General features: G+C 37.7%; 1 protein-coding gene across 1 annotated transcript in view; it reads left to right on the top strand.

The window, feature by feature from the left end:
• The window catches only part of LOC122810166 (cadherin-1-like), a 227,167-nt gene that overhangs the window by 158,968 nt on the left and 52,098 nt on the right, over positions 1-16,101 (top strand). The window contains exon 4 of the mRNA XM_044081644.1: positions 12,232-12,384. Within this exon, the coding sequence (XP_043937579.1) occupies positions 12,232-12,384 (153 nt within the window). The remainder of the gene's footprint in view (positions 1-12,231; positions 12,385-16,101) is intronic.

Below are 16,101 nucleotides of genomic sequence, written 5' to 3'. Positions count from 1 at the left end.
ACTTTAAAAAATATCTCCGATCACACCTATCTAAATCCTAGACCTGCTCTTGTACAAACCCTGGTTAGGAAGTGGCCGTCTTAAGACAGCTAAAGGAAAACAAATAGTATACCCGTACTAAATATATGTGTACATAACTTGCATGTTTTTTTACTTTCAGTCACAGTATTGCTATTTGCATTCCTAACGAGACTAAATGATTCTGTTAGTGAAATGTATAATGTGTATTTTTCACTTTGTGCTTGTATCTGAGATTGAATCAACATTTGTATCTGTATGTTGTATATGTATCGTATTGTTATGCATACATATGGAGCTTTTCTTCCTGGGCCTCCACTGGAAAAGGACATTTTGACAATTCATCCTTTCCCGGTAAACAAATGTAAAATAAGCAATAAATTACAGCCCCCACAACTTTCTTCCAGGATGTTGGTGCTTTTCATCCTTTTAAAATGCTGTTGAACAAAACCTCCCAGATCTTTTTTACTTTCCTCCCACCTAGCTTTCAAACTTCCACAGGAATACCAGCCGTTCCTGGCGACTTTCCTGTAGAGGCTATTCGTCACCATTTTTGTCTCCTCTCCTTTTACCCTGCTAGTAATCGAGCCTCGTGTTCTTTTAACCTTGGCATGTTTCATTTTTCCGTAAACATTTCCATTTCTACATTTTCTTCATTCCCACATTTCTCCGTTTTATGCAGGTTTTCATAAAATTTCCGAAATATCTGTAATACTTCTACAGGATCTCTGGTTATTTCCTTGTTATAGGCTCCCTAAGCTTGGCAGCAACCCTTTCTAGTTTCTGTTGCCTGAGTCAATGTGCTAAAAGCGTTGTTTTCCGGAGTTATCAAAAACAGTTGCTTAACAGCAGTCATTTTAAGTCCTGCATTTTATTCAGGTGCTCCCTTATTTTCTGTTTAGCACTCTGCAGTTGCTCCTCCTCTTGTTTTGTGATATCCCCCCATTCTGCAAAATTTTAACCTTTGTCATTCCCTCTAAACAGTTCTTGTTACTTTTTAATCACATCTATTCTTTTATTTCTACCCTATTATTAAACTCCACTTTCATTTTATCCCACACACTAGCTGTAAGAAATTTAGATCTTCCTTAATGACTCTCAAATAATTTCCACTGCCCATTTCCTTAAATTCCTTTCTGTTTAGGAGACTGGTGGGGAAGTGCCAGTGTCCTATTTATTTCATTACCCTGCATTTTCATTTTGGTTATTATTCGAAGGTAATCTGAAGTAGTTATTGGATGTGAATTAAAACTTTCAATGAAATGCACGTGTTCCTAAGATTTATAATTTCTGTCTAGACTAGCCTAGTTTTTCTACCTTGGGGAATAATATGTAGATTCTTTCAAAGCTCCTCTTACTGAACTTGCATCTTCCATACCAAATATTTTCATAAATTTCTTCAAAGATCTACCCTCTTATATTTCCCCTTTTAGCCTCCCCAGATGAATCTTCACTGTTGCAAATCAAATTCCAGTCCCCCTCTATAAGTAATATTCCCTACTGAGAGCTGATTGTTTCTCCCAGAATTTTCTTAAGCTCCACTATAGCAGTTTTCGGTGGAATATAAATACATGCCAGTGTAATCCTCCTTCCTTGCCAGTAGCCCCTTACTACTAAAAATCAACCATTATTGCCTTTTTCCCTGTTCTATGATACTTGGAACTCCTCTAGCAATTAATATAAGTACCCTCCTTTACCTTTGTCCCAGATATTGTGCCAAATAACCATTCCGAAATTCTGTATCAAATTCACATGCTCAGTTATTTCCAAATGTATCTCCTGTAGCACAGCAATTTGCACTCTGCATTTGTATTAATATAATTCACAGCTATTTATTTGCATATATAATATGTATGCATTTGAGAGACCACCCACATTTAATGATAATGTGGAAACTGTTATGATAAGAAGTTATTACCACATGTTATGTATTGCAACTTTTTAAATGTCTATTTTCAGCTTTTGTGTTTATATGTGTACACTAATGTTTGGCAGGGTGATCTTTTATACAATTTCATATCATATCCATTTGAACTATGTCATATCTTATAAAACTTTTTGTTTATTCTTATGTTTAAGGGTTTTCATTAAAACACCAGACCACATCAGAACTCCAAACACACAAAACTATATACATCTTTGAATAATGAGGTTTAACCCTCCTAATAGGAACATTTGTCCCAGATTGACAGCTATACTCAGGTTTGATCTGATCTATAATAGTTATCCATGCATAGATGCACGGTACAACCTGTGCTTCTACTTACACTAGGTGATGTCTGTTTTTGTCTTATTTGTATTCCTATCTGAAATGTAGAAAACAATTTGAATGCTTTCAGATATAGTTTAGCCATTGAAAGAAAACCGAAATCTATTTTTTAATTTCCCTTATCAGCTAGTTTCCATAGAAACAAGAGAACTAGACACACAGTTTCCTTCAGCTACATGCTTCTCATGTTGCACTGTGAACATTTGCTTGCTAGAGGAAAACTTTTCATTGCATTCAATGTTTTATTTACTTGCTCCCACTGAAAACTTGTTAGTTCAAGCCAAGGGCCTTAATCCAGTCATTCCCATATGCAAAAGTAAGAAAAAGCATACAAGTTTTACTCGTATCATGTTCTGTATACTTTTACAAGCTGTCATTAACCTCAACAACCTAAGATTACAACCTATTATCCTAAACACACTTTTTTCCAGGCTTTCTTCTCGTTTTATATTTCAATACCTATATTTCTTAAAACTAAACAAAAAGAAAAGGAGAAAAGGCCACTGTTTACTTTAATATCCCTATAGTACACTATATAACTGAAAATGCTTTACTGTACAACATGCAGTATATGTCATGTTTTACAAAAGTAGTGTTAAGAACAAAAATTGTTCTTCTACTTATATTCTTCCAGACATTAATGTCATGTAGAAGGGTATATGCTTTGGAGTCCCTTAAAAGTTTAACAACCTTCAAAAGTGCAATATTTCCAGGTTTTCTTCAGCCATATTTCACAAATGTGATTGATGCTTTGTAATCCCACATTTGATGCTTTGTAATCCCACATTTGATGCTTTGTAATCCCACATTTGATGCTTTGTAATCCCACATTTATTCATTAGTTTCTGAGTTGCTGATTTTCTTTTTTTTTTTTTTTTTTCTAGTCAGCTACTTTGCCTTTTTTTTCTGTCTCTTGAGAATTTTCCTTTGGAACATTGGAAAAGGTTTCACTGAAAGTCTCTCTGAGCTTTATTATCAGAAGAATAAGAAGCAGAAACCCATTCAGACAAGCTTTTGTATTTCCTCCTTATGTTCTGCATGACAAAATGATCATGCCCTTCCAGGAAAAATATTCTGAAGACAGTTGGCTACAGCAGCTTGAATTTTCCACCTGGTTCTCTACATTCCCTGATTGCTGGAGTAAACTTTCTCTTCTTCTGCCTGGTTACAGTGAGTAATCATTTTCCACAAACACTCTTTGCAGTAACACAAAACTGGGTTGGCTTTGAAGGTAGTCAGACAGGTGCTTTGTTTGACAGAGGTAGTTTCTGCTAATGGTGAGGAAGAAATTTGCAAGAAGTGTATTGTAATTTCAGGGGTTGTTAATTTTAGAGCTTTTCTTCAGATCTTTGCATCTGTTGTCTTTCAGGCTATTTTTCTTTAAAGATGGAGAAGTCTAAAAACCACAGCCTTCATTTTTTGAAACTCCTCTCAAGAGCCTGTTTGAGATGGAGTTTGGGGGGAAGAGGAATTTTAAACTTGCAGGATAGCTTAAGTGACTTAAATCCAAGATTTTTTTTACTTAAGAATCTTTGAGGTCTTTTAGGTTGTATGAAATGTTTAGATAGGTACATTCCAAAGAAGTTGTATTCATTGATGGGTTTAATATGGAGTATAGAGAAAAGGTTCTTTTGTTTCACCTAGATGAGGTGCACTTAAAGATGAGCTTCACAAGACATTAAATTAAAACCTATCAAAATTCATTGTATACATTTTACATTAATAAACTAAAATATCTATACATGTAAAAGACAGAAAGGTAGACAGATAAACACAAAAAAGTGCAAAATAGGCAATTCATTGATGATCCAAAAAGATTTTACAGACAATTGGAAAATAAATGTAAAAGCAATAGAAACACCACCAAAAGGGTACATTTTGGCAAGGCATTTATGGAATCTCTGTTGAACATGAGCGGGTAAATTGGGATGAAGGGACAGCCAGAGTAGACAAAATTAAGAAAAACCTCCTAACTACAAAATCCCAGGTCAGTGCTTAACTTCGTAGGTTAGAGTATGGTTGTAGCTTAACTACCTTGTTCAAAGACATCCCATCTACTTTTTGTGGATGATTTTATAACTGTATAGGTTAGCAGACAAAGATCTGACAGCACAACTACAAATTTGTTAGAACTTTCTTATAAGGTATAAAATGATATTTAGTCTTGATAAATGTTTAAAAGCAGCATTTGTAAATAGAGAAAGCTGTAGCATCAGCAAAATATCAACCTAAGTTAGGAATGTGATATAAAAAAAACTTGGAACAATTGGGAGTGTAATATTTGGGAACAAATGAAGGGTCATCAATTAAACATTGAACAAATGAGAGCAAATCTTGGTAGGGAACACTTCAGAAGGCTGAAGCTAATATTGAAAACTGCTGTGATGTCTCTTAAGTCCAAGCTAAAAATCAGCTTTTGCTCTTCCTGTTTTAACTTGCAGCTTTGGTGTGATTGACTGGCCCCAAACAGCATTGAATTAGTTGGACAAGAAAGCATGAAAAATGTTTCATGCTTATTAAATGTTGTATAAAAGTCAGTGCATACCAAGATTATATATCCCTCTATCTGAAGCAGGTGCGTCTCTCCTTGGAATTGACTACATGTATAGGTCTGCTGTCATATTTGTTGACTTCAGCAAATACAAACATAGTGAAAGTTCTGAACTATAAAACAACAAAGCAAACAAGCCCAAATAATTAACTGTGGTATGAAATAAATCCAAAGTAAACAATAAAAGAGCACACACACACACGACCGAATAAAAGAACCACTACGTAAAAATAGACATTTTTAATAGTAAAACTGGTAAGTACTTTTGCTATATAAAATAACGTGTGTGTGTGTGTGTGTGTGTGTGTGTGTGTGTGTGTGTGTGTGTGTGTGTGTGTGTGTGTGTGTGTGCATGCATGTACATGTGCTCTTTTATCGCTTACTTATGAAGTTCTGAAGTATGAAGAGACATCTAGGATGATCCTTTTGCTTAGTTTAGCAGAAACATTTGGTGTCATCTCTGAGATATGGGGTGAGTAGACATGACCTGCCTTTAAGTATCCAGACTGATGGATATCCACGAATTTGAAGTTTTGTCATTGTTAAACAACACATTCCATAGTTTTACAGATTGTGCTAGTAAGATTAATATAGCTGTAGTTATTGGAGTCCATCATGGTACCACCCTTGTGGAGTGGTACAGCTGTGACAGTTGTGTAAAGTTCTGATGCACAGCCTGTGGCCAGATTAAATTTAAAGAGAGTTAGAAGGGGTCAAGCTATGATGCTCTGTGCCTGCAGACAGACATCTTGGAATATTGTTTGAGCCCATAGAACTAGTGTTTTTGATCTGATCTATGGTGATTTCAGGGATGATGGAGAAACGTGGATGATGGAGAAACGTGGGTGGTAATGAGACATGTAAGAACCATGAACTTGTAGTTGTGGTCTCTGAGGTGAAGTGGGTTAAGCCATTGGAGATTAGTTCAGAGCATGACTGGGTGTTTTATTTGTTTGCATTTGTTGATAAATGCAGCTAAGGGTTACAGATGTTCAAAATTAATCAGTCCTTCGTCATGGCTGTTTAAAAACAATGACAAACAGTAGGCATTACAAATGTAGTTAAATTAGTACACAAGTCACAAGAAAGAGATAATCGTGTAAAATCATGCACAAAAGGTACTTAACACAATTAGTATTTGCACCAAGCATGGGAATAGTAGTTAACATGAAAAAGGAATGACTTTTATAATATTTACAATGAAATTTGTAAAGATGAACAAAGTAAGATGAAGTTAAAGACTGAAGAGGTGAGAATAGAGAAGGGGACTGGATAACGAAACAATGAGGGCATAAGAGAAATTGTGGAGATGTGTGCGCCATGAAAGGATAAGTGCAAAGAAGAAAAAGTAAAGTTGTGTGCCGTATATAATTGTAGTGCAGTGTTTAAGTGCCAGCTAGGCTGTTTGGGAGGATTTGTATTCAGCAAGTTTCACTACGTCCTTTTTTTTTTCTCCCCCCGAGGTGGTAATAGATCTTTTCTAAGATGAGAAGGAGTCCTGCAATGTTAGAACTAGGAGTGAGAAAGAGTGCTGTGTAGAAGTGAGTGTGGTGAAGGCCTGTGGACAAAGGAGACTAGGATCTAAAGGTGTAAAGGAGTGTTTTCTGATGGAGAATCTGCTAATACAACTGATAAGAAATTTAGATTGAGTTTGTATAAAAGGAATCTCATTAGAAAAGCTGATCAGTGTTGTGCCTGTAACCATTTTAACTTAGTGAGTGTTGAACAGTGGTATTCTCCAAGTGAAGAGAGGGTAAGAAATCTGCAAATATTATTTTAGTCTACAGGGAGAAAAGGTATTTTTTGAAGCTGTTGCGATGATTGGTAGTTATGTGGCAAGAGTATACATTTGTCTATAGCTGTTCTACCCTCTGAGGAGAGGTTTGTTTAGCCTAGAAGAGTTGTGTACTTTTATTTAGATTTACTAAACCTGCGTATGCTATTGAAAGGTGAGTTCTGTCTAGGCATATGCCTAGGTGCCTAAATGGTATATATGCTATTTTGATTAGCAGGATAGTGTTCAATATCTCAGGTTTTTGTAATAATTTTGATACTCCGGTCCCAAACAAAGTAGCTTTTTCTTTGTGTGATAGGAATGAGCTTATGTAGGCTTAGCCAATTTGAGAGGAGCCCTTGGTCTTGTTCTAATTCAGTTTTTATATTTGTAAAAGTGGTGATTGCCCTATAAAAGACACTGTCCTCAGAGTATTAAAGAATGGGAAGGTGGATTACGTCAATTAATTTATGAATTAGTGAAGAGAATAACATGGGAGCTGGAACTGCTTCTTGTAGCACGTGTGTGTATAGGAGCTAAAAGGGATGAACTAGAAGCTGAACCCGTCTGAACTTACGCTCGTCGGTTAGGAAGAATGAGAATCATGCCAGCGCCTGGGGACTGACGCCTGCTCTTGTTAGCGATGATAGCAGGACAGTGTGGTTGACATGACAGAATGCTTTTGTGAGATCATTAAAGAGGGAACATATGAGAATACCTTTATACATGTCCTGTAGTATGTCTCTAAGGGTATACAGATGGTCATGGTTAATCCCCCCTGACCAGTAGCTATGCAAAAGCAGTGGTAAGGTTAAACATATCTGAAAATATTTAGCAAGTCGTAAATAAGTTTATCTAATATTTTGCCTACAGTTCATAGGAGGTTATTAGGCTAATGGCCCTAGGGCCTTTACAAACGAGCCTAGCCATGTAATCTGAGTACCCTTACTGACCATAGAAGGTCATTAGCAGAGCAATTCTGTGATCAGAACTGACTGCTCTTGTCCATGAGGGACATAGTTGCCACACCAGGGGCGAATTTACAGTCAGCCATCCAGTTGTCAAGGTTGTGCTTGAATAGGGTCATTGAGGAGTTCTGCTTCACATAGGGTGGGAGCTTATCCAAGAAGAGCAGCAATCACTGGGAAATGTATTTGTCTCTCCAGAATGTTCTTTTAATGTCACACACTACATTGAGATCCCTGGAGTGAGTTATTCTTGTTCCATTTGACTTGCGGCTGTGCAGCATTTCCATTAGGGCAGGGTCTGAGACTACTATGTAGGCCAGGCACAGGTCGCTTCTCAGTAGCCTGTATGATACAGAGTCCAGTGACAGGGCTTTCAGTCTTTCCATGTAGGTCATGTTTTGGAGGTCCTGGATTCTTTTGGTTAGAAATCTCCGAGGTGGTCTCTCCAGTTGCTGCAGGTGCCTGGTGTGAGGTACATACAGAAATTAGCATTGTACTCAATTAGTGGTCTGCTAAGAGTCTATTACAGCAGAGCTATAACCTCATTAGTCTTGGATGTGATGCCCTTATTTATGAGATGCACAATGTAGAATGCTTTTCTTACCACTACGGATACATGGTGATCAAAGTTGATTGCTATCAACTGGTGTTCCCAAATCTGACACCACTGAGTTTGAGCTTAGAGGGGTGCTATCTATATCATAATTAGCTGGGGCTGCTTCTTGCCAAAGGGGATAATGAGGCTTTTTTTTTTTTGTGCATTAATGGAACGATTCATTTGTCTGCGTCAGTCATTTTTGTAATGTGTTAATATCATTGGGGACTCTGTGATTGCTTCCAGTTTAGTCATCTGCAAACTTAAGCCACAGGCCATCTAGCTTCACCTGGACTTCAGAGAAAAAGATTCCAAACCGTAGAGGGCCCAGCTCAAATCCTTGTGGTACCCCACTGGTTACTGATGGAGGTGGACTCCCCAACTTTTTAAATGTGTGCATTCTGTTGGTGAGCTATTTTGCTACCCATCTAGTAATGTATGGGTTAATGCTCAGCTGGGACAGTTTCTCTGATACCTGAATGGGGGATTGTGTCAAAGATGTTGGCTAAATCAAGATAGGCAGTATGTACCGTTTTGCCCTCATCCACCACTTTAGTGACATTCTCAAAGAATCCCACTAGGTTTAATAAGCAAGATCTACCCTTGATGAAACCAAACCGAGTCGGCTCAAGAGTTTGAAGATTGCCTTTGTCCTTGTGGATAAGGTCCATGATAATTCTTTTCCATGGTCTTGCAGAAAAGACTGGTTAGGCGTATGGGACAGTAGTTCCCAGGGTCAGTTGATCCCCTTTGTGCAAGGAGATTACTGTTGCTGTTCTCCACTCTGCTGAGACAAAACCAGTTCTCAGGCTATGGTTAAAGAGAATGCCAAATGGTTCCGCTTGGACTAGTTTTAGATTATTTAGTAAGCAACCTGGGATGTCTTCTGGTCCCACAGAGGCCATGTTTTTAGCCTTGGAGAGTGCTTGTGTGACCTGTTCTTTGGAGATGCTCTGTAGAAGACTGGTGTCTGGAATATTTTGGGGTATGATTGGTGGGGACAGGGGGTGAAGTTAAATCCCACAGTGTGGTGTGCAGCTGTGCACACGTGGGGCTTAAACATAAGCAAAGTTAAGCAGTTGTAACACAAACTAGCCAATGGGAGAGCCCAAAACTGAGCCTTATTCCAACAGTCCCCAATTCAGATGGGTCCTGGGCTACACACTTCTACAAGGTGTAGGAGGGCCTTCTTAATGTAGGATGGCTGTTTTTTAGCGCTCAAGTAATACCAAACGGCCTCGCTTCAGCACGCCTGAATCTAGCCTATGCTATGAAATACAGAAGTACTAGAAATTCAAAGTGCAGAAAAAAGCAGTCACAGCAGTAAAAACACAAAAATGAAGCAGCAGTTGAGCAAAGCAGTTCAAAAAAGTGCTGAGGAAGCTTAAAATATAAAATAAAATGGCTCAGAATAATAGTATCAAAACTTTTAATCGTAAAAACACAACAGGAAGCACTTTCTTTCACAAGGAACTTCCATCAGACCTGGTTGTATAACAAACACCAATTCCTTTAATACCATCAGTTGCATCACATGACACATCAGTGTTTTAACCCTTTCTTATTAAGAACTACTTTAAAATTTTCCCTATTATTCATAAATGAATCTGCACCCGTATTCAGCCTTACTTGCCAGCAGTATTCTTTCCATTTTAAATTATCTTCTGCATCCCATCTTTTTTCATAATTAGAAACTTGATCTATTATAGAAAATTTAAATTCAGATTTTGTATTAGAATGACATGCTGCTACGTGTCTTGCCAAAGCATTCGTTAAATCAAGTTTTTTTTACTGCTCTCAGATGCTCATAAATTCTATAGTAAAAACTTCGAGCAGTTCTACCTGTGTAGAAAGCCTGACATAAACTTCATAAAACTACAAATTTAGACTTAAGTATAGCTACCTAACAGTTTGACAGTAATCCCTAGCTTTACTGTAAACATGATTCCCTTCTAAAATATACCTACAATAATTGCACGTATTGCATTTCATCATACCTTTGTTACTATTAGAAACCGTATTCTTTTTATTGGTATAAAAATAATCTTTCAAACTATTCCCTCTTCTAGTTACAAAGATGGACTTATCCCCTATTAGCTTACTAGTTTCTTGGAAATTCTTCTAAATGTCCAGTTATTATTAATAATCTTTTTAATTCTGTTCTCATTTACTGAATTCTCCAAGATGCAAACTAAACTAAAATCTGTGGAAATCTTATTTGTTCTTATACTATAGAACTCTCCAAATTTCTTTTAGCTATTGTCTTAGCCATAGCTTCATCCATCAAATTGCTCTGATAACCTCTCCTTTAAAACTTATTTGTCAACGCTTCACATTCTTCTATAAAATAACTGCCTTCGTCTGTAAGCCCATTTATTCTAACGAACTGACTATTCACTATATTCTTTTTCAACTTAACATTATGCATACTGCTGTAATCCAAATATCTGTTACTCTGAACTTCCTTTTTATAAATTTTAACCATAATTTTATCAGTCTTTTTTATATATGGTCAGATCTAGGTAATTTAAAATGTACCTCTATTAAAAGTAAACTTCAAAAAAATCTGAAACAGAATAAACTTCAAAAAAATCTGAAACAGAATTTAAATATCCAAAAAATTCAATCGGCTCATTTTCAGATCCAATCCATAACAAAAACAAATCCTCTATAAAACGGTTGTGAAAATGAATATTTTTTGCATATCTAGAATATAAAGTGTATTCTCTTTCCCAACTTGTCATGAACCAGTTAGCATAACTGGACAATAGCTGCCGCCATAGCTACACCTTTTTTCTGCTTAGACATCTTATTTTCAAACATAAAATAATTATAAGACAAAATAACATCCAATATTTCTGAAAATAGTTATTTCATCTGCAGAAAAACACAATGAACCCCTCAGAACTTCATTTACACTTTCTATCCCTTCATCATTGGGAATAATAGTATATAATGAAACTACATCAGCAATTACCAACCATACATCATCAACTGTGGTTCCTTTAACACATTTCATGAAATCAAAGGAATCTTTAATATAAGATTCCACTGTTACTACAGCTTTCTGCAAACATTTATCTATAAAGATAGCCATGGACTCCATTTTATTTCCACTTTTGGACTCAATAGGCCTAAAAGCAGGCTTTAATTTAGGTGCAGAACTATACTTTGTCTTCAGTGAAGACTCTTTCACCAAGGAAGAGTGATTAAGGAAGAAGTATACTAAAGTAAAGGGGGTGTACTCGCATAGGGAAGGAGTATACCAAAGTGAAGGGGGTGTACTCGCATAGGGAAGGAGTATAGCAAAGTGAAGGGGATGTACTCGCATAGGGAAGGAGTACACCAAAGTGAAGGGGGTGTATTCACATAGGGAAGGAGTATACCAAAGTGAAGGGGGTGTATTCACATAGGGAAGGAGTACACCAAAGTGAAGGAGGTGTACTTGCATAGGGAAGGAGTATACCAAAGTGAAGGAGGTGTACTCGCATAGGGAAGGAGTATACCAAAGTGAAGGGGGTGTACTCGCATAGGGAAGGAGTATACCAAAGTGAAGGAGGTGCTCGCATAGGGAAGGAGTATACCAAAGTGAAGGGGGTGTACTTGCGTAGGGAAGGAGTATACCAAAGTGAAGGGGGTGTACTCGTGTAGGGAAGGAGTATACCAAAGTGAAGGGGGTGTATTCACATAGGGAAGGAGTATACTAAAGTAAAGGGAGTGTACTCATGTAGGGAAGTTTTAAACTTTTTTTTGTTTCTTTGTCTCATAGCTTCACAAAGTCAACCATCTGTCATGCAAACACTTATGCACTTGCACTATCAGTTGTGAACAGTTTTTTGCCAAGCTTTTGTGTTACAAGCTTGGGTGTTTTCAGAAGTCATAATGGATCCCTTTAGAACAAGAACTAGACATATTACTCTGTTCCCTGTAGTGTTAACTGTTTACATTTTTGTATATTGTTCAGAGACCGCCAAAGGCTGAGACGTGCTAAATGTGTGGATTTTCCTATTGTGGGTTGATTTACAACTAGCCATGTTTTCTTCTCTTTTCCCCTAGTCTGACTTTACTTCTGATTCACAAGAGGAGCTTCGGGTATTGACATTCCGTAGACAAGGCTGGGGACAGAGGAGACAGAAAAGGGAGTGGATTATTCCTCCAATAAGTGTATCTGAAAATGATAGGAATAAACTTCCAAAGCAACTGGTTCAGGTATGGAATGATGCCCTGTTTTCTTTTAAGTAGAACATACACTTTCCTGTTTTAATTTACTATATGTTAACTTGTAAAAGTCTTGTGTTTAAGCTGCTGTAAATTCCAGCTTGTATGAAGTTTATGATGACTTTTGCAGAAATGTCCAGTTAGGCCTTATAGGAATTGTGCCATTGTTTTACACCCTTCTACAGCTGACCATCAGCTCCCTCCAGCCACTCTCTTCACAGGGTCTACATGACCTGCCTTAGCCTCTCCTGTGTTTAGCCCAACCCTCATCTGAGGACAGTGGGCAGATTGAAGACACTGGTGCAGTAGCATGTGACTGGTGGTCAGTATATCCTAACCCTCTACACCTCCACAACCCTGTGAGCTTTGCTCACACTGTGCATCAGTACATGGTGTAGAAAAGTAATTATTTGTACCTTGACAGCTACCATAGTTGCGGAAGCACATGGGGGAGTGTGGTGTTAAGCAAGCTCAGTTAAGTGCAAGTTATGGATGTGCATGTAGGTGAATTCATGTTGGCTGTACAATAAACACTAGAAACTTCATCAGAATGGTCTCAGAAATGAAAGTACTAAATCCATTTAATTTTTATGTTTAAAGTGATTATTAAAGTTTATTTTATTGCCTGGGGAGTCCTTTATTGGTACTGGAAGAGCAACTGAAGTGGTTTGGTTTATTGGTTTCTTTTGCGCTTCAGTATTTCACCTTGGTTACTCAGTACAAGAAGTCAAAAACCTGGTGAAACTATACCCTGGTGAAACTATGGAAGCATAGTAATATAATAACAAAATAAAACAAAGACATGTAGATTTGGGGATCTGCAAGATTTAATAAGAGACTGCAATATGTGGCATTAATAATGACACGGTAAGAAAATTTCTACTACATGAAAGTGAATTAACATTGAGCAAAGCTATTGAAATTTGTCAGATGCACAAACTCACATAAAAACATACTAGTATGCTTGCAATTTCTGTGGCAAATGTTGACAGTGTGCAACAAAAAAACTAAGATAATGCGGCCTCATAAGTGTACCTCGAAGAGCTTTGCTATATCACCTGCCATTGTTAACTGTTGCAGTTTTGGGGGCAGTCATGAACCGAAACGAGAGAAGTGTTTAGCCTATGGTCAACAGTGTCACAAGTGCAAAAACTAGAATCATTTGAAAAAGTTCTGTAGATTGGCACAGACTCATGATAAAATTTTGAAGACAGTGAATCCAATTGAAACTGTGGCAGACCCTGATGGCAGTGATGAAACTTTTTATGTTGATGGTGTTTCTGTGGTCAGTGAGATAGTAGACACAATTGACCCTCACTTGTTAGCAAAGAGTGAAATATTTTGTACCATACAAATTAATGGGAACCCAGTAGAGGTTAAAGTAGACACTGGATCCAAATGTAACATTATTATCAGCAAAAGCTTATGCAAAAGTGAAAGCTGGAGAGATCCTCGACTCAACAAGCACAAAACTAGTTGCTTATGGTGGCGAAGAAGTTCGGATGGATGGTACTGCAGTCCTTCCTTGCCATTCTGCAGGTAACGGTTATGATTTACAATTCTAAGTCGTTCGAAGAGATGTACAGTCATTACTATGTACAGTCATTACTAGGCCTAGATAACCTAAGAATGGGTTTGATTTCGCTCAATAAAGAGGTGCACCATTTGAATACAAATGAAATGACAGTTTTTCACAATGTATCATTAAAGAATATGCTGACATCTTCAAAGATGAACTTGGTAAACTTCCAGTTATGTATTCTGTGAAGCTGAATCACAAAATATACCCAGTCATTGAACCTGCATGTAAAATCCCAGTAGCGATGCACAGTAAAGTAAAAGCAAAATTAGACAGAACGGTGCATTTGGGTGTTCTTACCCCTGAGCAGAGCCTGCTGAATGGGTATCGTCCGTGGTGGCAACCCGCAAGATAAGCTCAGATGACATTTGGATATGTACCGATCCTAGAAACTTAAAGCCCCCAAATATCCTCATCATTCAATGTGCACAGAAGAGGAGGTAGCAGCATTGATGCCAAATTTAACTGTTTTCTCTGTTTTAAATGCCAAGAACTTTTGGCAAATCTCGACGAATCACAAATCTTCTTTATTAACATTCAGCACACCATTTGAGAGATGCAGGTTTTTAAGAATGCCGTTTGGAATCAGTTCTGCCAGTGAAGTATTCCAGCATGCCGTGGAACAGATATTTGCTGGATATCCTTGTGCTGTTGTCAATGACATTATCGTTGGAGGCAATGTTGAAAATGAATGTGACCAAAGTCTCAGGAAAGTTCTAGAGCATGCATGTGAGGTCAACCTCAAGCTAAATCCTTTAAAGTGTAATTTCAAGCCGAAAGAAGTCAACTACATTGGTCACATGTTCACAAGTTCAGGGCTACAGCCAGATCCATCACGGATAACAGCAATCAATGAAATGCCAGTCCAGAAAATGTTGCATCTTTACAGCGTTTTCTTGGTATGATTAATTATTTGGGAAAATTCATCCCAAATCTCAGCGAACATTCTACCATTACATGAGCTGAAACATAGAAATAAAATGGTCATGGGTTGACCAACACCAGGAACCATTTGATACCTTGAAAAAAGAGAATTACTAGTCAACCCATACTGAGATACTGTGATGTTCATAAGCTTGTGACACTCCTGTGATGCCTCTCAATATGGCCTTGGTGCAGCTTGTCCTCAGGAAGGCATTCAGATTGCATATGCATCCCATACCCTCACTCGGACAAAGATGCACTATGCCCAAATAGAATAACTCCTTGCTGTTGTGTTTGCCTGTTGCAAATTCATTGACTATATTTACAGAAGGCCAAACCAGATTGAAACAGATCACCAACCGCTAGTAACAATTTTGAGCAAGCCGATACACACAGCTCCAGCTCGATTGCAACATATGCTGTTAAAGCTACAAATGTACAGCTTTACTATTGTCTGCATGAAAGAAAAATGTGTGTATCTTGCTGATACCTGGTCATGTGCCCCCAGAAAGATGATAGAATAACACAAAAGTGAGACGACTGATTTTGAAGTCTTGGAAGTCAAAAGCATTTAATCATCATGGCTTGATGAGTTAAGAAATCACACTGCTAAAGACCTAGTTCTTCAAAAACTGAATAATATCAACCAAGGCTGGCCAACTCGTCAAACAAGTTTGCCACTTGAAATTCAGCAGTATTTATTATTCAGGGATGAGCTGATCGTGGAAGATGGCATCATTATGAAAGGCCCAAATGAGGTCATAGTGGAAGATGGCATCATTATGAAAGGCCCAAATGAGGTCATAGTGGATGATGGCATCATTATGAAAGGCCCAAATGAGCTCATAGTGGAAGATGGCATCATTATGAAAGGCCCAAATGAGCTCATAGTGGAAGATGGCATCATTATGAAAGGCCCAAATGAGCTCATAGTGGAAGATGGCATCATTATGAAAGGCCCAAATGAGCTCATAGTGGAGGATGGCATCATTATGAAAGGCCCAAATGAGGTCATAGTGGAAGATGGCATCATTATGAAAGGCCCAAATCTAGTAGTTTCTAAATAATTGCAAAAGGACTAGATAAAATTCTTCACAGAGGCCACTCGGACACTGAATCAAGTAAAAATACAGAAATTAGCATCTCCAACTATCTCAATTTACCTGAGATCGTAAATTGCACATGTGAAGGTCCCTAGTTTTAGA

The sequence above is a fragment of the Protopterus annectens genome, chromosome 8.part1, assembly GCF_019279795.1.
Source record: "Protopterus annectens isolate FY-2018-M chromosome 8.part1, PAN1.0, whole genome shotgun sequence".
NCBI classification, from domain to species: domain Eukaryota; kingdom Metazoa; phylum Chordata; order Ceratodontiformes; family Protopteridae; genus Protopterus; species Protopterus annectens.
The sequence above is the reverse complement of the archived record's forward strand: the minus strand, read 5'-3'. Positions and strand labels throughout refer to the sequence as shown.